The sequence below is a fragment of the Aulonocara stuartgranti genome (assembly GCF_965226115.1).
Source record: "Aulonocara stuartgranti genome assembly, chromosome: 11".
NCBI lineage: Eukaryota > Metazoa > Chordata > Actinopteri > Cichliformes > Cichlidae > Aulonocara > Aulonocara stuartgranti.
Window position 1 is genome coordinate 40,300,202 of NC_138947.1, and position 23,784 is coordinate 40,323,985.

The 23,784-nt window shown below is 47.6% G+C and overlaps 4 protein-coding genes across 4 annotated transcripts; all 4 read right to left on the bottom strand.

Moving 5' to 3' along the window:
* Positions 1-42: 42 nt before the first annotated feature.
* LOC309717956 (uncharacterized protein) lies at positions 43-5,882 on the bottom strand. The gene is made up of 2 exons (XM_082552896.1): positions 2,392-5,882; positions 43-2,310 (listed from the first exon to the last, which is right to left on the bottom strand). The coding sequence occupies exons 1-2, from the start codon at positions 3,691-3,693 to the stop codon at positions 1,246-1,248; spliced, it is 2,367 nt and encodes a 788-aa protein (XP_082409022.1). The 5' UTR covers positions 3,694-5,882; the 3' UTR covers positions 43-1,245.
* Positions 5,883-5,981: 99 nt separating this feature from the next.
* On the bottom strand, positions 5,982-11,821 carry LOC309717958 (uncharacterized protein). Its single transcript, XM_082552899.1, has 2 exons — positions 8,331-11,821; positions 5,982-8,249 (listed from the first exon to the last, which is right to left on the bottom strand). The coding sequence occupies exons 1-2, from the start codon at positions 9,630-9,632 to the stop codon at positions 7,185-7,187; spliced, it is 2,367 nt and encodes a 788-aa protein (XP_082409025.1). The 5' UTR covers positions 9,633-11,821; the 3' UTR covers positions 5,982-7,184.
* A 99-nt stretch (positions 11,822-11,920) lies between these two features.
* Positions 11,921-17,760, bottom strand: LOC309717959 (uncharacterized protein). The gene is made up of 2 exons (XM_082552900.1): positions 14,270-17,760; positions 11,921-14,188 (listed from the first exon to the last, which is right to left on the bottom strand). Exons 1-2 carry the CDS (start codon positions 15,569-15,571, stop codon positions 13,124-13,126), a joined length of 2,367 nt encoding a protein of 788 aa, XP_082409026.1. The 5' UTR covers positions 15,572-17,760; the 3' UTR covers positions 11,921-13,123.
* A 99-nt stretch (positions 17,761-17,859) lies between these two features.
* On the bottom strand, positions 17,860-23,699 carry LOC309717960 (uncharacterized protein). The gene is made up of 2 exons (XM_082552901.1): positions 20,209-23,699; positions 17,860-20,127 (listed from the first exon to the last, which is right to left on the bottom strand). Exons 1-2 carry the CDS (start codon positions 21,508-21,510, stop codon positions 19,063-19,065), a joined length of 2,367 nt encoding a protein of 788 aa, XP_082409027.1. The 5' UTR covers positions 21,511-23,699; the 3' UTR covers positions 17,860-19,062.
* Between the last annotated feature and the right edge of the window lie 85 nt (positions 23,700-23,784).

A 23,784-nucleotide genomic window follows, 5' to 3' on the forward strand; every position in this document is an offset into this window, starting at 1 on the left:
TTAAAGTCCTAAGAAACATCTCAAAATCCTGCTCAGAATGTTGCCAGACACCCCATATGTCATCCAGAAAGCGATAATAATGCAGTGGTTTCTTTATGCATTTATCTAGTGCAGCAGTTTCCCACTCTGCCATGAAGATGTTTGCATATGCTGGGGCAAACTTTTTCCCCATAGCTGTCCCCTTGATTTGTAAATAGAAGTCACCATTGAATTCAAAATCGTTCCTTGTGAGGTTTATTTCTAAAAGTTGTAGTAATTCTTTTTCTGGCCTTTTCTTATCCGGGTATCTTTGAAAGACTCTCTTAATGGAGTCAATGCCTTCACCAATGTCAATGTTTGTGTAAAGGCTGTCAATGTCTATGGAAAACAGAAAAGCATCAATGGGGACTTCTATTTGCTTCACTTTATCCACAAAATCATATGTATCTTTGATATAGCTTGCATGTTTTGTGGATAAAGGAGTCAGGAAATAGTCCAGGTATTCAGCTGTATAATACGTCTCACTATCACAGTCTGAAACGATTGGTCGTCCTGGGGGCACCTGAAAGGGGACACTCCATTTCGCCGGATCCTTGTGGATCTTAGGCAGCATGTAAAAAAGTCTTCCTCTTGGCTCAGCGGAGCCCAGTAAATAGTTCTTTTGTTTTAGGTTTATAAATTTCTTTTGGTTCAAATTATTAATAATCTTTTCCACTAGTGGTACTGTTTCGTGGTAAATGGGTTTTTTTAGTTTCAAATAATATTTTTTGTCGTTCAATTGTCTGTAGCCTTCCTCCAAATACTGTTCTCTATCCAAAATTACGACTGCGCTTCCTTTGTCTGCTGGTTTAATGATAATTTGTTTGTTTCCTTTCAATTCTGTTAGGGCCTTTATCTCTTCTACTGTCAAATTGGACTTAAGTCGTCCTATATTAAAGTGGTTTTGAAAATATTCATTATCTGTTTTGATCAAATTAAGAATTTGGGATGGAAGCTGAGCGTTGGGTGGTGACCAGTATGATTTTGGAGTGAAGGGCTGAGATCGAGACTCATTTTTATCTCCATAAAAGGCAGCCAATTTGATCCTCCTATGGTACTGCTGAATGTCATATTTACACTGTAATTTTAGATTTTTGTTATAGCCTTTTGTGGGGATAAAAGTCAGGCCTCTATTCAGTAGGGTCCGCTGAGCAATGGAAGGACGGAATTTTTTGGACAAGTTCATAACACCATTTACAACATGTAAATCACTTGACCCCTCCCGTCTCAGGCTTGTGGGGATTCCCCATTTACATACTTCTCCCAGTGCTGAAGCATTGCCTCTGCAGTTTCAAGCGACCAGTGAACATCATCATCTTCTGTGGAGAAGCTGTCTGGGGCGAGGGCTGGGATGTGCTCTTTTAAACCTGTAATAAAGGTGTTCATGTGCAGCAAAGTGTCCTGTTCGATCTGAGGGAGAGCAGAGGAAAAGTTAACCTCAGGCACATAAATGTCTGCCTCAGGGAATTTCTCCCGGGCTGTCTTAAGGACTCTCTTTAGTTCTAGAACAGGCACATTTTTGTCTCTCTGGGACCTGTTGTTAATGCCAAAAGACAGGATCAGATGTGTCACCGTAGTGTCAATAGTGGCCTTCTGTAGGATGAACTCTGCATGCCACCATTTAGCCCCCGGGAAACTGTCAATCTGAAGGCTGTCGGTTGCAAAGGGAGGCAATTTGCTAACATTAGAATCGCCGACGATGAGCCAGGGGTCCCCGACGTGTAGATGCCAGTCTGTCAGTTTCCTGTATGTGTTGGGATGTCTGGTCGGGGTCCTCACCTGCTGTCCCGGTACGGTCGGTGAAGAAGGAAGAGATGGTGGAGGAGATGGTGATCCTTCTGCTGGCTGAATCTGGAGCCGAGTTTGCACACAGGAGCTGAGTCTGTCTAAACCGCTGCGAGGTGGGCCCTGGTGAGAAGCTGTTTGTGGTTTAAACCCTTTCACAGGGCCAATGCGTCTTGCCTTAATAGGGGTGGACTCCCCCTGTGTGAGGTCCAGCACCTCAGTGTGTGACACCTGATCAGGTTGCGGTGTTTGGGTGGAGGGGGAAAGTGGTCGTTCCTGGCATGTTGTCTCTTGAAGCGAGGCGAGGAGCCTGCCCACTCTCTGGTCTTTCGGAGTCTCCAGATTTGGCTCCGTTAGTTGTAAAGGCTCCAGAGGAGGGGAAGGTGTTGGTTCCCTCTCTGGCTGCTGCTCCGTCTCACCGAAGGGCGACCAGTCCCCCGCGACGTGGTCCGTCATCGTTGCCGTTGTTGTTTTGGAAGTTCTGCATGGTGCGGGCGGGGCGTGCACCTGTGCAGAAACAGTCACCATCCGACCAGCGCCGGTCTGTATCGGGGCGGTTTGTGTGACAATAGCATTAGGCTGCGTTACCTCGCTAAGGAGTTCAATGGTGTCCTGCTGCAGTCTCATCACACAACCACTTGGCCCCCGTGTAGTTGTCGTGGTGGTGTCCTCCTCCTCTGTCGCAGTGGTAGGTCCCAGGTCACTCCACTTGGCTACGATCTCAGCTCTGGCCTGTTCTAGAGAGTCTGGTAGGAGGCGGCGGCCCAGGTTCCTCCTAGCCCAGGAGGCGGCTATTTGGAATGGGCCCTCCCAATCCTGTTTGGAAAACTCAGAGAGACATTTGATCTCCTCCTCCACACTCTGAGTGTAATGTTGCCGGAGAATCATCATGGTCGTGCTGGCCCAATTTTTTGCGTTCTCCTCAATCCTGGTCTGTGTTTTTTTCGTGGGGACTGCTGGCTTAATGACAGTCTTTAAATTGTGTGTTATTTTATTTAGCGAAGGAGGATAATTGTCATTAGTCACATTCTTTAAGTGATGTACAGCTTTGATCAGTCTGTGAATGACGCGGACTTTCGCAGAAAAGTCTGGATCCTCCGACGGTATTTTATGAACAGGAGGACCAGCTCGTTCAATTCGAGTGTTTCTCACATACCGGTTGTCCTGAGCTGGTCTCCGTTCAAAGCGTCGGTCCCGTCCGGTCCGATTCCCTGGTCCGGTTGCAAAGCGACCTGTCGTCTGCTGTCGTCCCCTCTGACGTCGCTGTGGCGCGTGGAAGAAATCTGGATCATCACCGCGGTGCTCCTCTCTCACGGCCGCTGCATGAATCCTCCGAGTCTCTCGAGACGGGTAACTGGTGTGTCGGGGCGGTCTGCGTGCGTTCTCCACGGCTGTCCAGCCGCGCTCTCCTCCCCGACCCCTCTGTTCGGCTGCATAACGGTCCGTCGCGGGCCGTTCTCTCTCCCATCTCTGTTGTGGTGCGTGGAAGAAGTGTCGCTCACCGCTGCGATGTTCTCCCCTTACGACCGCCGCGTAGGTTCTCCGAGCCTCTCGAGATGGATAACTGCTGTGTCTGGGCGGTCTGCGTGTGTCCTCCACGGCTGTCCAGCCGCGCTCTCCTCTGCGGCTCCACCGTTCGGCTGCATAGCGGTCTGTCGCGGGCCGTTCTTCCTCCCATCTCCGCTGTGGTGCGTGGGGGAAGTGTCGCTCACCGTTGCGGTGTTCTCCTCTCACGGCGGCCGCGTAGGTCATCCGACCTGTACGAGATGGATAACTGCTGCGGCGGGGGGACCTGCGTGCGTACCCCTCAGCTGCCCAGCCGCGATCTCTTCTCCGGTCTCTGCGCCGCCGAACAACGGTCCACTGGTCATCCGTTGTGAACGTGGGCATGGTTGTACCGCCACTGATGGCTTTAGCTACCACCTCTCTTCTCCACCGGTCGTGTAGGTAATGCTAGGCGATGCTGCGCCCACGGATGACTCGTGCTACCGACTTTATGATAAATGAGCGTATTTTTATTGCTCAAATTCAATAAAACAAACTGTAAAAGATATATACAAAAAATATATACAAAAACCATATAATACAAGCCAAGGTCGCGACGTTTCGGTTCAGGATGAACCTTCTTCAGGCTGGCTTGTGATCGAAGAATAATAAGTCCAACAATTGTCCGGAGCAGACTTTGTGTTGCTCACATAACGTCCACGAAAGTCTGCAAGTGGGTTGGACCACACCACCCATAACATTCAAGGTGGCCGCATTTCAGCAGCCAATCAGTGGTCTCCACAGCAGAATTCAAAAAGACGCCGTGACAATAAGGCCGTGGACGGTCGCACGCGCAGGTGCTACGTTCACGGACATCGGGAACACAGACTGTCAGGTGTAAGAGTGGAAAATAAACTTTTTTACCCATGAATACGGGTGTGGAACATGGTTACATTAAGTCTTTAAAACACAGAGGGCAGATTGCACTCAGCCACAATAGTGTTGTACAGTTAAACATTGTGGAGAGATTTTCTCACACAATAAAGTCCAGAATATGAAATATTTACATGCAAGTAGTCCATACAATATAGTGAAAAGTCACAGGTGATATATACAGTGTATGATTGGTATAAAGTGATGTAATGGTCCATTGTCATACATCATAGAGGTTGGTCATAACCATAGAAAAGAACAGATATGTAATGTACAAAGTCCATACCATCACACATAGTTGACCTTATGACCCCTGAATGTTACACCGGTGTTTGAGTTGATACATTTACATGTGTTTTATTTTCCTTTTTTGTAACAGGGCATCACAGTGAGGGGTCCCAGAATAACCCAAGAGGGTGGTCAGGCGGCACAGGCCGGTTAGGGGAAATCAAAGTTGGGAGCACGGTCCCCGAAGGGGGCCGTGCTCCAATGCACAGACCATACCTGCTCCCTTCTCAGGCGTCCAGGACCCCACCAGTGGGGTTTCAAACTCGTGTCCAATCAGATTGGCAAATGGTTAGGCTTAGGGCAGGGGGTCAATTATTCTGGGGGTCACTGAGGTTAGGGTTAGGGCCAATTTCAAGGCCAGGATGCTCCCTTGTGAGACCTGAAAAAGGCGAGGTCCCCAGAGCAGTGACAAAATGTCCATAAGTACACACATGAAAGTAATGAAATGTTAACTATATACACGTTGTTGTATTAATACCTCCTATAACCCTTTTCGTTGAGGCCATTTGGATAAACTGTATTTAGTTTAGCTATCCAAATCCTCTCAGCTCTCCATCTCTGTTGTGTTGTCCACCCTGAGTTGATTTGAATGGCTGTAGCTGTGACAGAATCCCAGCCATGCAATAGAAAGTGTTTGACCAGGTGAGTGTGAGTGTTCTTTTTCCGTGTGATGTTGTACCTGTGTTGAGTGAATCTGGTGAGCAGTGTGTTACCAGTTTCTCCCACATACTGGATCCCACATCTCTTGCATGTAATCAAATATATACAGTTTTTGGACCTCGGGGTCCCTTTGCACAAAGACAGAAAAACCTGGCCATTGGAGTGGCTGCGGACCAATCTGTGGTGTTGGAAAAATTGTCCTTGATGTCTCTGTCTAGGCACAGAGAGAGGTGTGATTTGGGCTCTAATGAGGAGATCACCCAGATTTTTATGCCTCCTGAAGGCAGCAATCACTCTGTGAGTATGGAGTGTCTGGACATCCCGAGACAGGTTCTGGAAATTGTTCTTAAGAGCCCTGACTAATTTGCAGGTGCAGGGGGCATATGTGATGACCACTGGAAGTAAGGGGGAGACATCAATTGGTTTTGTCAGCAAAAATGATTTGAAGCATCCCCTTAGGAAAGACCAATTGTACCCCCTAGTGGAGAGAGCAGAGAATAACGTCTTGACAGCAGTTCCAAAATCAGATTTCTGTGTGCAGATTCTGTGGAATCTTAACAGCTGAGATTTGACAATTCCTGCGAATGTGTGTTTGGGATGAAAGCTTGTTTTAAATAGTAGGGCATGAGTGTCTGTAGGTTTAAAGAATACCTTTATGTCCAATTTGTGATCATTCATGAAATTTGTGCCCTTAAAGGTGGTTGTGTCAAGAAAATCAATAGAGGTCTTACTGATGGTTGATTTAAGCTTAATAGAAGCATTGTGGTCATTTAAAGTCCTAAGAAACATCTCAAAATCCTGCTCAGAATGTTGCCAGACACCCCATATGTCATCCAGAAAGCGATAATAATGCAGTGGTTTCTTTATGCATTTATCTAGTGCAGCAGTTTCCCACTCTGCCATGAAGATGTTTGCATATGCTGGGGCAAACTTTTTCCCCATAGCTGTCCCCTTGATTTGTAAATAGAAGTCACCATTGAATTCAAAATCGTTCCTTGTGAGGTTTATTTCTAAAAGTTGTAGTAATTCTTTTTCTGGCCTTTTCTTATCCGGGTATCTTTGAAAGACTCTCTTAATGGAGTCAATGCCTTCACCAATGTCAATGTTTGTGTAAAGGCTGTCAATGTCTATGGAAAACAGAAAAGCATCAATGGGGACTTCTATTTGCTTCACTTTATCCACAAAATCATATGTATCTTTGATATAGCTTGCATGTTTTGTGGATAAAGGAGTCAGGAAATAGTCCAGGTATTCAGCTGTATAATACGTCTCACTATCACAGTCTGAAACGATTGGTCGTCCTGGGGGCACCTGAAAGGGGACACTCCATTTCGCCGGATCCTTGTGGATCTTAGGCAGCATGTAAAAAAGTCTTCCTCTTGGCTCAGCGGAGCCCAGTAAATAGTTCTTTTGTTTTAGGTTTATAAATTTCTTTTGGTTCAAATTATTAATAATCTTTTCCACTAGTGGTACTGTTTCGTGGTAAATGGGTTTTTTTAGTTTCAAATAATATTTTTTGTCGTTCAATTGTCTGTAGCCTTCCTCCAAATACTGTTCTCTATCCAAAATTACGACTGCGCTTCCTTTGTCTGCTGGTTTAATGATAATTTGTTTGTTTCCTTTCAATTCTGTTAGGGCCTTTATCTCTTCTACTGTCAAATTGGACTTAAGTCGTCCTATATTAAAGTGGTTTTGAAAATATTCATTATCTGTTTTGATCAAATTAAGAATTTGGGATGGAAGCTGAGCGTTGGGTGGTGACCAGTATGATTTTGGAGTGAAGGGCTGAGATCGAGACTCATTTTTATCTCCATAAAAGGCAGCCAATTTGATCCTCCTATGGTACTGCTGAATGTCATATTTACACTGTAATTTTAGATTTTTGTTATAGCCTTTTGTGGGGATAAAAGTCAGGCCTCTATTCAGTAGGGTCCGCTGAGCAATGGAAGGACGGAATTTTTTGGACAAGTTCATAACACCATTTACAACATGTAAATCACTTGACCCCTCCCGTCTCAGGCTTGTGGGGATTCCCCATTTACATACTTCTCCCAGTGCTGAAGCATTGCCTCTGCAGTTTCAAGCGACCAGTGAACATCATCATCTTCTGTGGAGAAGCTGTCTGGGGCGAGGGCTGGGATGTGCTCTTTTAAACCTGTAATAAAGGTGTTCATGTGCAGCAAAGTGTCCTGTTCGATCTGAGGGAGAGCAGAGGAAAAGTTAACCTCAGGCACATAAATGTCTGCCTCAGGGAATTTCTCCCGGGCTGTCTTAAGGACTCTCTTTAGTTCTAGAACAGGCACATTTTTGTCTCTCTGGGACCTGTTGTTAATGCCAAAAGACAGGATCAGATGTGTCACCGTAGTGTCAATAGTGGCCTTCTGTAGGATGAACTCTGCATGCCACCATTTAGCCCCCGGGAAACTGTCAATCTGAAGGCTGTCGGTTGCAAAGGGAGGCAATTTGCTAACATTAGAATCGCCGACGATGAGCCAGGGGTCCCCGACGTGTAGATGCCAGTCTGTCAGTTTCCTGTATGTGTTGGGATGTCTGGTCGGGGTCCTCACCTGCTGTCCCGGTACGGTCGGTGAAGAAGGAAGAGATGGTGGAGGAGATGGTGATCCTTCTGCTGGCTGAATCTGGAGCCGAGTTTGCACACAGGAGCTGAGTCTGTCTAAACCGCTGCGAGGTGGGCCCTGGTGAGAAGCTGTTTGTGGTTTAAACCCTTTCACAGGGCCAATGCGTCTTGCCTTAATAGGGGTGGACTCCCCCTGTGTGAGGTCCAGCACCTCAGTGTGTGACACCTGATCAGGTTGCGGTGTTTGGGTGGAGGGGGAAAGTGGTCGTTCCTGGCATGTTGTCTCTTGAAGCGAGGCGAGGAGCCTGCCCACTCTCTGGTCTTTCGGAGTCTCCAGATTTGGCTCCGTTAGTTGTAAAGGCTCCAGAGGAGGGGAAGGTGTTGGTTCCCTCTCTGGCTGCTGCTCCGTCTCACCGAAGGGCGACCAGTCCCCCGCGACGTGGTCCGTCATCGTTGCCGTTGTTGTTTTGGAAGTTCTGCATGGTGCGGGCGGGGCGTGCACCTGTGCAGAAACAGTCACCATCCGACCAGCGCCGGTCTGTATCGGGGCGGTTTGTGTGACAATAGCATTAGGCTGCGTTACCTCGCTAAGGAGTTCAATGGTGTCCTGCTGCAGTCTCATCACACAACCACTTGGCCCCCGTGTAGTTGTCGTGGTGGTGTCCTCCTCCTCTGTCGCAGTGGTAGGTCCCAGGTCACTCCACTTGGCTACGATCTCAGCTCTGGCCTGTTCTAGAGAGTCTGGTAGGAGGCGGCGGCCCAGGTTCCTCCTAGCCCAGGAGGCGGCTATTTGGAATGGGCCCTCCCAATCCTGTTTGGAAAACTCAGAGAGACATTTGATCTCCTCCTCCACACTCTGAGTGTAATGTTGCCGGAGAATCATCATGGTCGTGCTGGCCCAATTTTTTGCGTTCTCCTCAATCCTGGTCTGTGTTTTTTTCGTGGGGACTGCTGGCTTAATGACAGTCTTTAAATTGTGTGTTATTTTATTTAGCGAAGGAGGATAATTGTCATTAGTCACATTCTTTAAGTGATGTACAGCTTTGATCAGTCTGTGAATGACGCGGACTTTCGCAGAAAAGTCTGGATCCTCCGACGGTATTTTATGAACAGGAGGACCAGCTCGTTCAATTCGAGTGTTTCTCACATACCGGTTGTCCTGAGCTGGTCTCCGTTCAAAGCGTCGGTCCCGTCCGGTCCGATTCCCTGGTCCGGTTGCAAAGCGACCTGTCGTCTGCTGTCGTCCCCTCTGACGTCGCTGTGGCGCGTGGAAGAAATCTGGATCATCACCGCGGTGCTCCTCTCTCACGGCCGCTGCATGAATCCTCCGAGTCTCTCGAGACGGGTAACTGGTGTGTCGGGGCGGTCTGCGTGCGTTCTCCACGGCTGTCCAGCCGCGCTCTCCTCCCCGACCCCTCTGTTCGGCTGCATAACGGTCCGTCGCGGGCCGTTCTCTCTCCCATCTCTGTTGTGGTGCGTGGAAGAAGTGTCGCTCACCGCTGCGATGTTCTCCCCTTACGACCGCCGCGTAGGTTCTCCGAGCCTCTCGAGATGGATAACTGCTGTGTCTGGGCGGTCTGCGTGTGTCCTCCACGGCTGTCCAGCCGCGCTCTCCTCTGCGGCTCCACCGTTCGGCTGCATAGCGGTCTGTCGCGGGCCGTTCTTCCTCCCATCTCCGCTGTGGTGCGTGGGGGAAGTGTCGCTCACCGTTGCGGTGTTCTCCTCTCACGGCGGCCGCGTAGGTCATCCGACCTGTACGAGATGGATAACTGCTGCGGCGGGGGGACCTGCGTGCGTACCCCTCAGCTGCCCAGCCGCGATCTCTTCTCCGGTCTCTGCGCCGCCGAACAACGGTCCACTGGTCATCCGTTGTGAACGTGGGCATGGTTGTACCGCCACTGATGGCTTTAGCTACCACCTCTCTTCTCCACCGGTCGTGTAGGTAATGCTAGGCGATGCTGCGCCCACGGATGACTCGTGCTACCGACTTTATGATAAATGAGCGTATTTTTATTGCTCAAATTCAATAAAACAAACTGTAAAAGATATATACAAAAAATATATACAAAAACCATATAATACAAGCCAAGGTCGCGACGTTTCGGTTCAGGATGAACCTTCTTCAGGCTGGCTTGTGATCGAAGAATAATAAGTCCAACAATTGTCCGGAGCAGACTTTGTGTTGCTCACATAACGTCCACGAAAGTCTGCAAGTGGGTTGGACCACACCACCCATAACATTCAAGGTGGCCGCATTTCAGCAGCCAATCAGTGGTCTCCACAGCAGAATTCAAAAAGACGCCGTGACAATAAGGCCGTGGACGGTCGCACGCGCAGGTGCTACGTTCACGGACATCGGGAACACAGACTGTCAGGTGTAAGAGTGGAAAATAAACTTTTTTACCCATGAATACGGGTGTGGAACATGGTTACATTAAGTCTTTAAAACACAGAGGGCAGATTGCACTCAGCCACAATAGTGTTGTACAGTTAAACATTGTGGAGAGATTTTCTCACACAATAAAGTCCAGAATATGAAATATTTACATGCAAGTAGTCCATACAATATAGTGAAAAGTCACAGGTGATATATACAGTGTATGATTGGTATAAAGTGATGTAATGGTCCATTGTCATACATCATAGAGGTTGGTCATAACCATAGAAAAGAACAGATATGTAATGTACAAAGTCCATACCATCACACATAGTTGACCTTATGACCCCTGAATGTTACACCGGTGTTTGAGTTGATACATTTACATGTGTTTTATTTTCCTTTTTTGTAACAGGGCATCACAGTGAGGGGTCCCAGAATAACCCAAGAGGGTGGTCAGGCGGCACAGGCCGGTTAGGGGAAATCAAAGTTGGGAGCACGGTCCCCGAAGGGGGCCGTGCTCCAATGCACAGACCATACCTGCTCCCTTCTCAGGCGTCCAGGACCCCACCAGTGGGGTTTCAAACTCGTGTCCAATCAGATTGGCAAATGGTTAGGCTTAGGGCAGGGGGTCAATTATTCTGGGGGTCACTGAGGTTAGGGTTAGGGCCAATTTCAAGGCCAGGATGCTCCCTTGTGAGACCTGAAAAAGGCGAGGTCCCCAGAGCAGTGACAAAATGTCCATAAGTACACACATGAAAGTAATGAAATGTTAACTATATACACGTTGTTGTATTAATACCTCCTATAACCCTTTTCGTTGAGGCCATTTGGATAAACTGTATTTAGTTTAGCTATCCAAATCCTCTCAGCTCTCCATCTCTGTTGTGTTGTCCACCCTGAGTTGATTTGAATGGCTGTAGCTGTGACAGAATCCCAGCCATGCAATAGAAAGTGTTTGACCAGGTGAGTGTGAGTGTTCTTTTTCCGTGTGATGTTGTACCTGTGTTGAGTGAATCTGGTGAGCAGTGTGTTACCAGTTTCTCCCACATACTGGATCCCACATCTCTTGCATGTAATCAAATATATACAGTTTTTGGACCTCGGGGTCCCTTTGCACAAAGACAGAAAAACCTGGCCATTGGAGTGGCTGCGGACCAATCTGTGGTGTTGGAAAAATTGTCCTTGATGTCTCTGTCTAGGCACAGAGAGAGGTGTGATTTGGGCTCTAATGAGGAGATCACCCAGATTTTTATGCCTCCTGAAGGCAGCAATCACTCTGTGAGTATGGAGTGTCTGGACATCCCGAGACAGGTTCTGGAAATTGTTCTTAAGAGCCCTGACTAATTTGCAGGTGCAGGGGGCATATGTGATGACCACTGGAAGTAAGGGGGAGACATCAATTGGTTTTGTCAGCAAAAATGATTTGAAGCATCCCCTTAGGAAAGACCAATTGTACCCCCTAGTGGAGAGAGCAGAGAATAACGTCTTGACAGCAGTTCCAAAATCAGATTTCTGTGTGCAGATTCTGTGGAATCTTAACAGCTGAGATTTGACAATTCCTGCGAATGTGTGTTTGGGATGAAAGCTTGTTTTAAATAGTAGGGCATGAGTGTCTGTAGGTTTAAAGAATACCTTTATGTCCAATTTGTGATCATTCATGAAATTTGTGCCCTTAAAGGTGGTTGTGTCAAGAAAATCAATAGAGGTCTTACTGATGGTTGATTTAAGCTTAATAGAAGCATTGTGGTCATTTAAAGTCCTAAGAAACATCTCAAAATCCTGCTCAGAATGTTGCCAGACACCCCATATGTCATCCAGAAAGCGATAATAATGCAGTGGTTTCTTTATGCATTTATCTAGTGCAGCAGTTTCCCACTCTGCCATGAAGATGTTTGCATATGCTGGGGCAAACTTTTTCCCCATAGCTGTCCCCTTGATTTGTAAATAGAAGTCACCATTGAATTCAAAATCGTTCCTTGTGAGGTTTATTTCTAAAAGTTGTAGTAATTCTTTTTCTGGCCTTTTCTTATCCGGGTATCTTTGAAAGACTCTCTTAATGGAGTCAATGCCTTCACCAATGTCAATGTTTGTGTAAAGGCTGTCAATGTCTATGGAAAACAGAAAAGCATCAATGGGGACTTCTATTTGCTTCACTTTATCCACAAAATCATATGTATCTTTGATATAGCTTGCATGTTTTGTGGATAAAGGAGTCAGGAAATAGTCCAGGTATTCAGCTGTATAATACGTCTCACTATCACAGTCTGAAACGATTGGTCGTCCTGGGGGCACCTGAAAGGGGACACTCCATTTCGCCGGATCCTTGTGGATCTTAGGCAGCATGTAAAAAAGTCTTCCTCTTGGCTCAGCGGAGCCCAGTAAATAGTTCTTTTGTTTTAGGTTTATAAATTTCTTTTGGTTCAAATTATTAATAATCTTTTCCACTAGTGGTACTGTTTCGTGGTAAATGGGTTTTTTTAGTTTCAAATAATATTTTTTGTCGTTCAATTGTCTGTAGCCTTCCTCCAAATACTGTTCTCTATCCAAAATTACGACTGCGCTTCCTTTGTCTGCTGGTTTAATGATAATTTGTTTGTTTCCTTTCAATTCTGTTAGGGCCTTTATCTCTTCTACTGTCAAATTGGACTTAAGTCGTCCTATATTAAAGTGGTTTTGAAAATATTCATTATCTGTTTTGATCAAATTAAGAATTTGGGATGGAAGCTGAGCGTTGGGTGGTGACCAGTATGATTTTGGAGTGAAGGGCTGAGATCGAGACTCATTTTTATCTCCATAAAAGGCAGCCAATTTGATCCTCCTATGGTACTGCTGAATGTCATATTTACACTGTAATTTTAGATTTTTGTTATAGCCTTTTGTGGGGATAAAAGTCAGGCCTCTATTCAGTAGGGTCCGCTGAGCAATGGAAGGACGGAATTTTTTGGACAAGTTCATAACACCATTTACAACATGTAAATCACTTGACCCCTCCCGTCTCAGGCTTGTGGGGATTCCCCATTTACATACTTCTCCCAGTGCTGAAGCATTGCCTCTGCAGTTTCAAGCGACCAGTGAACATCATCATCTTCTGTGGAGAAGCTGTCTGGGGCGAGGGCTGGGATGTGCTCTTTTAAACCTGTAATAAAGGTGTTCATGTGCAGCAAAGTGTCCTGTTCGATCTGAGGGAGAGCAGAGGAAAAGTTAACCTCAGGCACATAAATGTCTGCCTCAGGGAATTTCTCCCGGGCTGTCTTAAGGACTCTCTTTAGTTCTAGAACAGGCACATTTTTGTCTCTCTGGGACCTGTTGTTAATGCCAAAAGACAGGATCAGATGTGTCACCGTAGTGTCAATAGTGGCCTTCTGTAGGATGAACTCTGCATGCCACCATTTAGCCCCCGGGAAACTGTCAATCTGAAGGCTGTCGGTTGCAAAGGGAGGCAATTTGCTAACATTAGAATCGCCGACGATGAGCCAGGGGTCCCCGACGTGTAGATGCCAGTCTGTCAGTTTCCTGTATGTGTTGGGATGTCTGGTCGGGGTCCTCACCTGCTGTCCCGGTACGGTCGGTGAAGAAGGAAGAGATGGTGGAGGAGATGGTGATCCTTCTGCTGGCTGAATCTGGAGCCGAGTTTGCACACAGGAGCTGAGTCTGTCTAAACCGCTGCGAGGTGGGCCCTGGTGAGAAGCTGTTTGTGGTTTAAACCCTTTCACAGGGCCAATGCGTCTTGCCTTAATAGGGGTGGACTCCCCCTGTGTGAGGTCCAGCACCTCAGTGTGTGACACCTGATCAGGTTGCGGTGTTTGGGTGGAGGGGGAAAGTGGTCGTTCCTGGCATGTTGTCTCTTGAAGCGAGGCGAGGAGCCTGCCCACTCTCTGGTCTTTCGGAGTCTCCAGATTTGGCTCCGTTAGTTGTAAAGGCTCCAGAGGAGGGGAAGGTGTTGGTTCCCTCTCTGGCTGCTGCTCCGTCTCACCGAAGGGCGACCAGTCCCCCGCGACGTGGTCCGTCATCGTTGCCGTTGTTGTTTTGGAAGTTCTGCATGGTGCGGGCGGGGCGTGCACCTGTGCAGAAACAGTCACCATCCGACCAGCGCCGGTCTGTATCGGGGCGGTTTGTGTGACAATAGCATTAGGCTGCGTTACCTCGCTAAGGAGTTCAATGGTGTCCTGCTGCAGTCTCATCACACAACCACTTGGCCCCCGTGTAGTTGTCGTGGTGGTGTCCTCCTCCTCTGTCGCAGTGGTAGGTCCCAGGTCACTCCACTTGGCTACGATCTCAGCTCTGGCCTGTTCTAGAGAGTCTGGTAGGAGGCGGCGGCCCAGGTTCCTCCTAGCCCAGGAGGCGGCTATTTGGAATGGGCCCTCCCAATCCTGTTTGGAAAACTCAGAGAGACATTTGATCTCCTCCTCCACACTCTGAGTGTAATGTTGCCGGAGAATCATCATGGTCGTGCTGGCCCAATTTTTTGCGTTCTCCTCAATCCTGGTCTGTGTTTTTTTCGTGGGGACTGCTGGCTTAATGACAGTCTTTAAATTGTGTGTTATTTTATTTAGCGAAGGAGGATAATTGTCATTAGTCACATTCTTTAAGTGATGTACAGCTTTGATCAGTCTGTGAATGACGCGGACTTTCGCAGAAAAGTCTGGATCCTCCGACGGTATTTTATGAACAGGAGGACCAGCTCGTTCAATTCGAGTGTTTCTCACATACCGGTTGTCCTGAGCTGGTCTCCGTTCAAAGCGTCGGTCCCGTCCGGTCCGATTCCCTGGTCCGGTTGCAAAGCGACCTGTCGTCTGCTGTCGTCCCCTCTGACGTCGCTGTGGCGCGTGGAAGAAATCTGGATCATCACCGCGGTGCTCCTCTCTCACGGCCGCTGCATGAATCCTCCGAGTCTCTCGAGACGGGTAACTGGTGTGTCGGGGCGGTCTGCGTGCGTTCTCCACGGCTGTCCAGCCGCGCTCTCCTCCCCGACCCCTCTGTTCGGCTGCATAACGGTCCGTCGCGGGCCGTTCTCTCTCCCATCTCTGTTGTGGTGCGTGGAAGAAGTGTCGCTCACCGCTGCGATGTTCTCCCCTTACGACCGCCGCGTAGGTTCTCCGAGCCTCTCGAGATGGATAACTGCTGTGTCTGGGCGGTCTGCGTGTGTCCTCCACGGCTGTCCAGCCGCGCTCTCCTCTGCGGCTCCACCGTTCGGCTGCATAGCGGTCTGTCGCGGGCCGTTCTTCCTCCCATCTCCGCTGTGGTGCGTGGGGGAAGTGTCGCTCACCGTTGCGGTGTTCTCCTCTCACGGCGGCCGCGTAGGTCATCCGACCTGTACGAGATGGATAACTGCTGCGGCGGGGGGACCTGCGTGCGTACCCCTCAGCTGCCCAGCCGCGATCTCTTCTCCGGTCTCTGCGCCGCCGAACAACGGTCCACTGGTCATCCGTTGTGAACGTGGGCATGGTTGTACCGCCACTGATGGCTTTAGCTACCACCTCTCTTCTCCACCGGTCGTGTAGGTAATGCTAGGCGATGCTGCGCCCACGGATGACTCGTGCTACCGACTTTATGATAAATGAGCGTATTTTTATTGCTCAAATTCAATAAAACAAACTGTAAAAGATATATACAAAAAATATATACAAAAACCATATAATACAAGCCAAGGTCGCGACGTTTCGGTTCAGGATGAACCTTCTTCAGGCTGGCTTGTGATCGAAGAATAATAAGTCCAACAATTGTCCGGAGCAGACTTTGTGTTGCTCACATAACGTCCACGAAAGTCTGCAAGTGGGTTGGACCACACCACCCATAACATTCAAGGTGGCCGCATTTCAGCAGCCAATCAGTGGTCTCCACAGCAGAATTCAAAAAGACGCCGTGACAATAAGGCCGTGGACGGTCGCACGCGCAGGTGCTACGTTCACGGACATCGGGAACACAGACTGTCAGGTGTAAGAGTGGAAAATAAACTTTTTTACCCATGAATACGGGTGTGGAACATGGTTACATTAAGTCTTTAAAACACAGAGGGCAGATTGCACTCAGCCACAATAGTGTTGTACAGTTAAACATTGTGGAGAGATTTTCTCACACAATAAAGTCCAGAATATGAAATATTTACATGCAAGTAGTCCATACAATATAGTGAAAAGTCACAGGTGATATATACAGTGTATGATTGGTATAAAGTGATGTAATGGTCCATTGTCATACATCATAGAGGTTGGTCATAACCATAGAAAAGAACAGATATGTAATGTACAAAGTCCATACCATCACACATAGTTGACCTTATGACCCCTGAATGTTACACCGGTGTTTGAGTTGATACATTTACATGTGTTTTATTTTCCTTTTTTGTAACAGGGCATCACAGTGAGGGGTCCCAGAATAACCCAAGAGGGTGGTCAGGCGGCACAGGCCGGTTAGGGGAAATCAAAGTTGGGAGCACGGTCCCCGAAGGGGGCCGTGCTCCAATGCACAGACCATACCTGCTCCCTTCTCAGGCGTCCAGGACCCCACCAGTGGGGTTTCAAACTCGTGTCCAATCAGATTGGCAAATGGTTAGGCTTAGGGCAGGGGGTCAATTATTCTGGGGGTCACTGAGGTTAGGGTTAGGGCCAATTTCAAGGCCAGGATGCTCCCTTGTGAGACCTGAAAAAGGCGAGGTCCCCAGAGCAGTGACAAAATGTCCATAAGTACACACATGAAAGTAATGAAATGTTAACTATATACACGTTGTTGTATTAATACCTCCTATAACCCTTTTCGTTGAGGCCATTTGGATAAACTGTATTTAGTTTAGCTATCCAAATCCTCTCAGCTCTCCATCTCTGTTGTGTTGTCCACCCTGAGTTGATTTGAATGGCTGTAGCTGTGACAGAATCCCAGCCATGCAATAGAAAGTGTTTGACCAGGTGAGTGTGAGTGTTCTTTTTCCGTGTGATGTTGTACCTGTGTTGAGTGAATCTGGTGAGCAGTGTGTTACCAGTTTCTCCCACATACTGGATCCCACATCTCTTGCATGTAATCAAATATATACAGTTTTTGGACCTCGGGGTCCCTTTGCACAAAGACAGAAAAACCTGGCCATTGGAGTGGCTGCGGACCAATCTGTGGTGTTGGAAAAATTGTCCTTGATGTCTCTGTCTAGGCACAGAGAGAGGTGTGATTTGGGCTCTAATGAGGAGATCACCCAGATTTTTATGCCTCCTGAAGGCAGCAATCACTCTGTGAGTATGGAGTGTCTGGACATCCCGAGACAGGTTCTGGAAATTGTTCTTAAGAGCCCTGACTAATTTGCAGGTGCAGGGGGCATATGTGATGACCACTGGAAGTAAGGGGGAGACATCAATTGGTTTTGTCAGCAAAAATGATTTGAAGCATCCCCTTAGGAAAGACCAATTGTACCCCCTAGTGGAGAGAGCAGAGAATAACGTCTTGACAGCAGTTCCAAAATCAGATTTCTGTGTGCAGATTCTGTGGAATCTTAACAGCTGAGATTTGACAATTCCTGCGAATGTGTGTTTGGGATGAAAGCTTGTTTTAAATAGTAGGGCATGAGTGTCTGTAGGTTTAAAGAATACCTTTATGTCCAATTTGTGATCATTCATGAAATTTGTGCCCTTAAAGGTGGTTGTGTCAAGAAAATCAATAGAGGTCTTACTGATGGTTGATTTAAGCTTAATAGAAGCATTGTGGTCATTTAAAGTCCTAAGAAACATCTCAAAATCCTGCTCAGAATGTTGCCAGACACCCCATATGTCATCCAGAAAGCGATAATAATGCAGTGGTTTCTTTATGCATTTATCTAGTGCAGCAGTTTCCCACTCTGCCATGAAGATGTTTGCATATGCTGGGGCAAACTTTTTCCCCATAGCTGTCCCCTTGATTTGTAAATAGAAGTCACCATTGAATTCAAAATCGTTCCTTGTGAGGTTTATTTCTAAAAGTTGTAGTAATTCTTTTTCTGGCCTTTTCTTATCCGGGTATCTTTGAAAGACTCTCTTAATGGAGTCAATGCCTTCACCAATGTCAATGTTTGTGTAAAGGCTGTCAATGTCTATGGAAAACAGAAAAGCATCAATGGGGACTTCTATTTGCTTCACTTTATCCACAAAATCATATGTATCTTTGATATAGCTTGCATGTTTTGTGGATAAAGGAGTCAGGAAATAGTCCAGGTATTCAGCTGTATAATACGTCTCACTATCACAGTCTGAAACGATTGGTCGTCCTGGGGGCACCTGAAAGGGGACACTCCATTTCGCCGGATCCTTGTGGATCTTAGGCAGCATGTAAAAAAGTCTTCCTCTTGGCTCAGCGGAGCCCAGTAAATAGTTCTTTTGTTTTAGGTTTATAAATTTCTTTTGGTTCAAATTATTAATAATCTTTTCCACTAGTGGTACTGTTTCGTGGTAAATGGGTTTTTTTAGTTTCAAATAATATTTTTTGTCGTTCAATTGTCTGTAGCCTTCCTCCAAATACTGTTCTCTATCCAAAATTACGACTGCGCTTCCTTTGTCTGCTGGTTTAATGATAATTTGTTTGTTTCCTTTCAATTCTGTTAGGGCCTTTATCTCTTCTACTGTCAAATTGGACTTAAGTCGTCCTATATTAAAGTGGTTTTGAAAATATTCATTATCTGTTTTGATCAAATTAAGAATTTGGGATGGAAGCTGAGCGTTGGGTGGTGACCAGTATGATTTTGGAGTGAAGGGCTGAGATCGAGACTCATTTTTATCTCCATAAAAGGCAGCCAATTTGATCCTCCTATGGTACTGCTGAATGTCATATTTACACTGTAATTTTAGATTTTTGTTATAGCCTTTTGTGGGGATAAAAGTCAGGCCTCTATTCAGTAGGGTCCGCTGAGCAATGGAAGGACGGAATTTTTTGGACAAGTTCATAACACCATTTACAACATGTAAATCACTTGACCCCTCCCGTCTCAGGCTTGTGGGGATTCCCCATTTACATACTTCTCCCAGTGCTGAAGCATTGCCTCTGCAGTTTCAAGCGACCAGTGAACATCATCATCTTCTGTGGAGAAGCTGTCTGGGGCGAGGGCTGGGATGTGCTCTTTTAAACCTGTAATAAAGGTGTTCATGTGCAGCAAAGTGTCCTGTTCGATCTGAGGGAGAGCAGAGGAAAAGTTAACCTCAGGCACATAAATGTCTGCCTCAGGGAATTTCTCCCGGGCTGTCTTAAGGACTCTCTTTAGTTCTAGAACAGGCACATTTTTGTCTCTCTGGGACCTGTTGTTAATGCCAAAAGACAGGATCAGATGTGTCACCGTAGTGTCAATAGTGGCCTTCTGTAGGATGAACTCTGCATGCCACCATTTAGCCCCCGGGAAACTGTCAATCTGAAGGCTGTCGGTTGCAAAGGGAGGCAATTTGCTAACATTAGAATCGCCGACGATGAGCCAGGGGTCCCCGACGTGTAGATGCCAGTCTGTCAGTTTCCTGTATGTGTTGGGATGTCTGGTCGGGGTCCTCACCTGCTGTCCCGGTACGGTCGGTGAAGAAGGAAGAGATGGTGGAGGAGATGGTGATCCTTCTGCTGGCTGAATCTGGAGCCGAGTTTGCACACAGGAGCTGAGTCTGTCTAAACCGCTGCGAGGTGGGCCCTGGTGAGAAGCTGTTTGTGGTTTAAACCCTTTCACAGGGCCAATGCGTCTTGCCTTAATAGGGGTGGACTCCCCCTGTGTGAGGTCCAGCACCTCAGTGTGTGACACCTGATCAGGTTGCGGTGTTTGGGTGGAGGGGGAAAGTGGTCGTTCCTGGCATGTTGTCTCTTGAAGCGAGGCGAGGAGCCTGCCCACTCTCTGGTCTTTCGGAGTCTCCAGATTTGGCTCCGTTAGTTGTAAAGGCTCCAGAGGAGGGGAAGGTGTTGGTTCCCTCTCTGGCTGCTGCTCCGTCTCACCGAAGGGCGACCAGTCCCCCGCGACGTGGTCCGTCATCGTTGCCGTTGTTGTTTTGGAAGTTCTGCATGGTGCGGGCGGGGCGTGCACCTGTGCAGAAACAGTCACCATCCGACCAGCGCCGGTCTGTATCGGGGCGGTTTGTGTGACAATAGCATTAGGCTGCGTTACCTCGCTAAGGAGTTCAATGGTGTCCTGCTGCAGTCTCATCACACAACCACTTGGCCCCCGTGTAGTTGTCGTGGTGGTGTCCTCCTCCTCTGTCGCAGTGGTAGGTCCCAGGTCACTCCACTTGGCTACGATCTCAGCTCTGGCCTGTTCTAGAGAGTCTGGTAGGAGGCGGCGGCCCAGGTTCCTCCTAGCCCAGGAGGCGGCTATTTGGAATGGGCCCTCCCAATCCTGTTTGGAAAACTCAGAGAGACATTTGATCTCCTCCTCCACACTCTGAGTGTAATGTTGCCGGAGAATCATCATGGTCGTGCTGGCCCAATTTTTTGCGTTCTCCTCAATCCTGGTCTGTGTTTTTTTCGTGGGGACTGCTGGCTTAATGACAGTCTTTAAATTGTGTGTTATTTTATTTAGCGAAGGAGGATAATTGTCATTAGTCACATTCTTTAAGTGATGTACAGCTTTGATCAGTCTGTGAATGACGCGGACTTTCGCAGAAAAGTCTGGATCCTCCGACGGTATTTTATGAACAGGAGGACCAGCTCGTTCAATTCGAGTGTTTCTCACATACCGGTTGTCCTGAGCTGGTCTCCGTTCAAAGCGTCGGTCCCGTCCGGTCCGATTCCCTGGTCCGGTTGCAAAGCGACCTGTCGTCTGCTGTCGTCCCCTCTGACGTCGCTGTGGCGCGTGGAAGAAATCTGGATCATCACCGCGGTGCTCCTCTCTCACGGCCGCTGCATGAATCCTCCGAGTCTCTCGAGACGGGTAACTGGTGTGTCGGGGCGGTCTGCGTGCGTTCTCCACGGCTGTCCAGCCGCGCTCTCCTCCCCGACCCCTCTGTTCGGCTGCATAACGGTCCGTCGCGGGCCGTTCTCTCTCCCATCTCTGTTGTGGTGCGTGGAAGAAGTGTCGCTCACCGCTGCGATGTTCTCCCCTTACGACCGCCGCGTAGGTTCTCCGAGCCTCTCGAGATGGATAACTGCTGTGTCTGGGCGGTCTGCGTGTGTCCTCCACGGCTGTCCAGCCGCGCTCTCCTCTGCGGCTCCACCGTTCGGCTGCATAGCGGTCTGTCGCGGGCCGTTCTTCCTCCCATCTCCGCTGTGGTGCGTGGGGGAAGTGTCGCTCACCGTTGCGGTGTTCTCCTCTCACGGCGGCCGCGTAGGTCATCCGACCTGTACGAGATGGATAACTGCTGCGGCGGGGGGACCTGCGTGCGTACCCCTCAGCTGCCCAGCCGCGATCTCTTCTCCGGTCTCTGCGCCGCCGAACAACGGTCCACTGGTCATCCGTTGTGAACGTGGGCATGGTTGTACCGCCACTGATGGCTTTAGCTACCACCTCTCTTCTCCACCGGTCGTGTAGGTAATGCTAGGCGATGCTGCGCCCACGGATGACTCGTGCTACCGACTTTATGATAAATGAGCGTATTTTTATTGCTCAAATTCAATAAAACAAACTGTAAAAGATATATACAAAAAATATATACAAAAACCATATAATACAAGCCAAGGTCGCGACGTTTCGGTTCAGGATGAACCTTCTTCAGGCTGGCTTGTGATCGAAGAATAATAAGTCCAACAATTGTCCGGAGCAGACTTTGTGTTGCTCACATAACGTCCACGAAAGTCTGCAAGTGGGTTGGACCACACCACCCATAACATTCAAGGTGGCCGCATTTCAGCAGCCAATCAGTGGTCTCCACAGCAGAATTCAAAAAGACGCCGTGACAATAAGGCCGTGGACGGTCGCACGCGCAGGTGCTACGTTCACGGACATCGGGAACACAGACTGTCAGGTGTAAGAGTGGAAAATAAACTTTTTTACCCATGAATACGGGTGTGGAACATGGTTACATTAAGTCTTTAAAACACAGAGGGCAGATTGCACTCAGCCACAATAGTGTTGTACAGTTAAACATTGTGGAGAGATTTTCTCACACAATAAAGTCCAGAATATGAAATATTTACATGCAAGTAGTCCATACAATATAGTGAAAAGTCACAGGTGATATATACAGTGTATGATTGGTATAAAGTGATGTAATGGTCCATTGTCATACATCATAGAGGTTGGTCATAACCATAGAAAAGAACAGATATGTAATGTACAAAGTCCATACCATCACACATAGTTGACCTTATGACCCCTGAATGTTACACCGGTGTTTGAGTTGATACATTTACATGTGTTTTATTTTCCTTTTTTGTAACAGGGCATCACAGTGAGGGGTCCCAGAATAACCCAAGAGGGTGGTCAGGCGGCACAGGCCGGTTAGGGGAAATCAAAGTTGGGAGCACGGTCCCCGAAGGGGGCCGTGCTCCAATGCACAGACCATACCTGCTCCCTTCTCAGGCGTCCAGGACCCCACCAGTGGGGTTTCAAACTCGTGTCCAATCAGATTGGCAAATGGTTAGGCTTAGGGCAGGGGGTCAATTATTCTGGGGGTCACTGAGGTTAGGGTTAGGGCCAATTTCAAGGCCAGGATGCTCCCTTGTGAGACCTGAAAAAGGCGAGGTCCCCAGAGCAGTGACAAAATGTCCATAAGTACACACATGAAAGTAATGAAATGTTAACTATATACACGTTGTTGTATTAATACCTCCTATAACCCTTTTCGTTGAGGCCATTTGGATAAACTGTATTTAGTTTAGCTATCCAAATCCTCTCAGCTCTCCATCTCTGTTGTGTTGTCCACCCTGAGTTGATTTGAATGGCTGTAGCTGTGACAGAATCCCAGCCATGCAATAGAAAGTGTTTGACCAGGTGAGTGTGAGTGTTCTTTTTCCGTGTGATGTTGTACCTGTGTTGAGTGAATCTGGTGAGCAGTGTGTTACCAGTTTCTCCCACATACTGGATCCCACATCTCTTGCATGTAATCAAATATATACAGTTTTTGGACCTCGGGGTCCCTTTGCACAAAGACAGAAAAACCTGGCCATTGGAGTGGCTGCGGACCAATCTGTGGTGTTGGAAAAATTGTCCTTGATGTCTCTGTCTAGGCACAGAGAGAGGTGTGATTTGGGCTCTAATGAGGAGATCACCCAGATTTTTATGCCTCCTGAAGGCAGCAATCACTCTGTGAGTATGGAGTGTCTGGACATCCCGAGACAGGTTCTGGAAATTGTTCTTAAGAGCCCTGACTAATTTGCAGGTGCAGGGGGCATATGTGATGACCACTGGAAGTAAGGGGGAGACATCAATTGGTTTTGTCAGCAAAAATGATTTGAAGCATCCCCTTAGGAAAGACCAATTGTACCCCCTAGTGGAGAGAGCAGAGAATAACGTCTTGACAGCAGTTCCAAAATCAGATTTCTGTGTGCAGATTCTGTGGAATCTTAACAGCTGAGATTTGACAATTCCTGCGAATGTGTGTTTGGGATGAAAGCTTGTTTTAAATAGTAGGGCATGAGTGTCTGTAGGTTTAAAGAATACCTTTATGTCCAATTTGTGATCATTCATGAAATTTGTGCCCTTAAAGGTGGTTGTGTCAAGAAAATCAATAGAGGTCTTACTGATGGTTGATTTAAGCTTAATAGAAGCATTGTGGTCATTTAAAGTCCTAAGAAACATCTCAAAATC

What these genes read in the sequence shown, in the direction of transcription:
- LOC309717958 (XM_082552899.1), bottom strand. Translation starts at nt 9,632, where the DNA reads ATGCCCACGTTCACAACGGATGACCAGTGGACCGTTGTTCGGCGGCGC. An exon ending in CCATTGAACTCCTTAGCGAG is followed by an intron (nt 8,250 to 8,330) that starts GTAACGCAGCCT and finishes GTTTCTGCACAG; the next exon opens with GTGCACGCCCCGCCCGCACC.
- LOC309717960 (XM_082552901.1), bottom strand. Translation starts at nt 21,510, where the DNA reads ATGCCCACGTTCACAACGGATGACCAGTGGACCGTTGTTCGGCGGCGC. An exon ending in CCATTGAACTCCTTAGCGAG is followed by an intron (nt 20,128 to 20,208) that starts GTAACGCAGCCT and finishes GTTTCTGCACAG; the next exon opens with GTGCACGCCCCGCCCGCACC.
- LOC309717956 (XM_082552896.1), bottom strand. Translation starts at nt 3,693, where the DNA reads ATGCCCACGTTCACAACGGATGACCAGTGGACCGTTGTTCGGCGGCGC. An exon ending in CCATTGAACTCCTTAGCGAG is followed by an intron (nt 2,311 to 2,391) that starts GTAACGCAGCCT and finishes GTTTCTGCACAG; the next exon opens with GTGCACGCCCCGCCCGCACC.
- LOC309717959 (XM_082552900.1), bottom strand. Translation starts at nt 15,571, where the DNA reads ATGCCCACGTTCACAACGGATGACCAGTGGACCGTTGTTCGGCGGCGC. An exon ending in CCATTGAACTCCTTAGCGAG is followed by an intron (nt 14,189 to 14,269) that starts GTAACGCAGCCT and finishes GTTTCTGCACAG; the next exon opens with GTGCACGCCCCGCCCGCACC.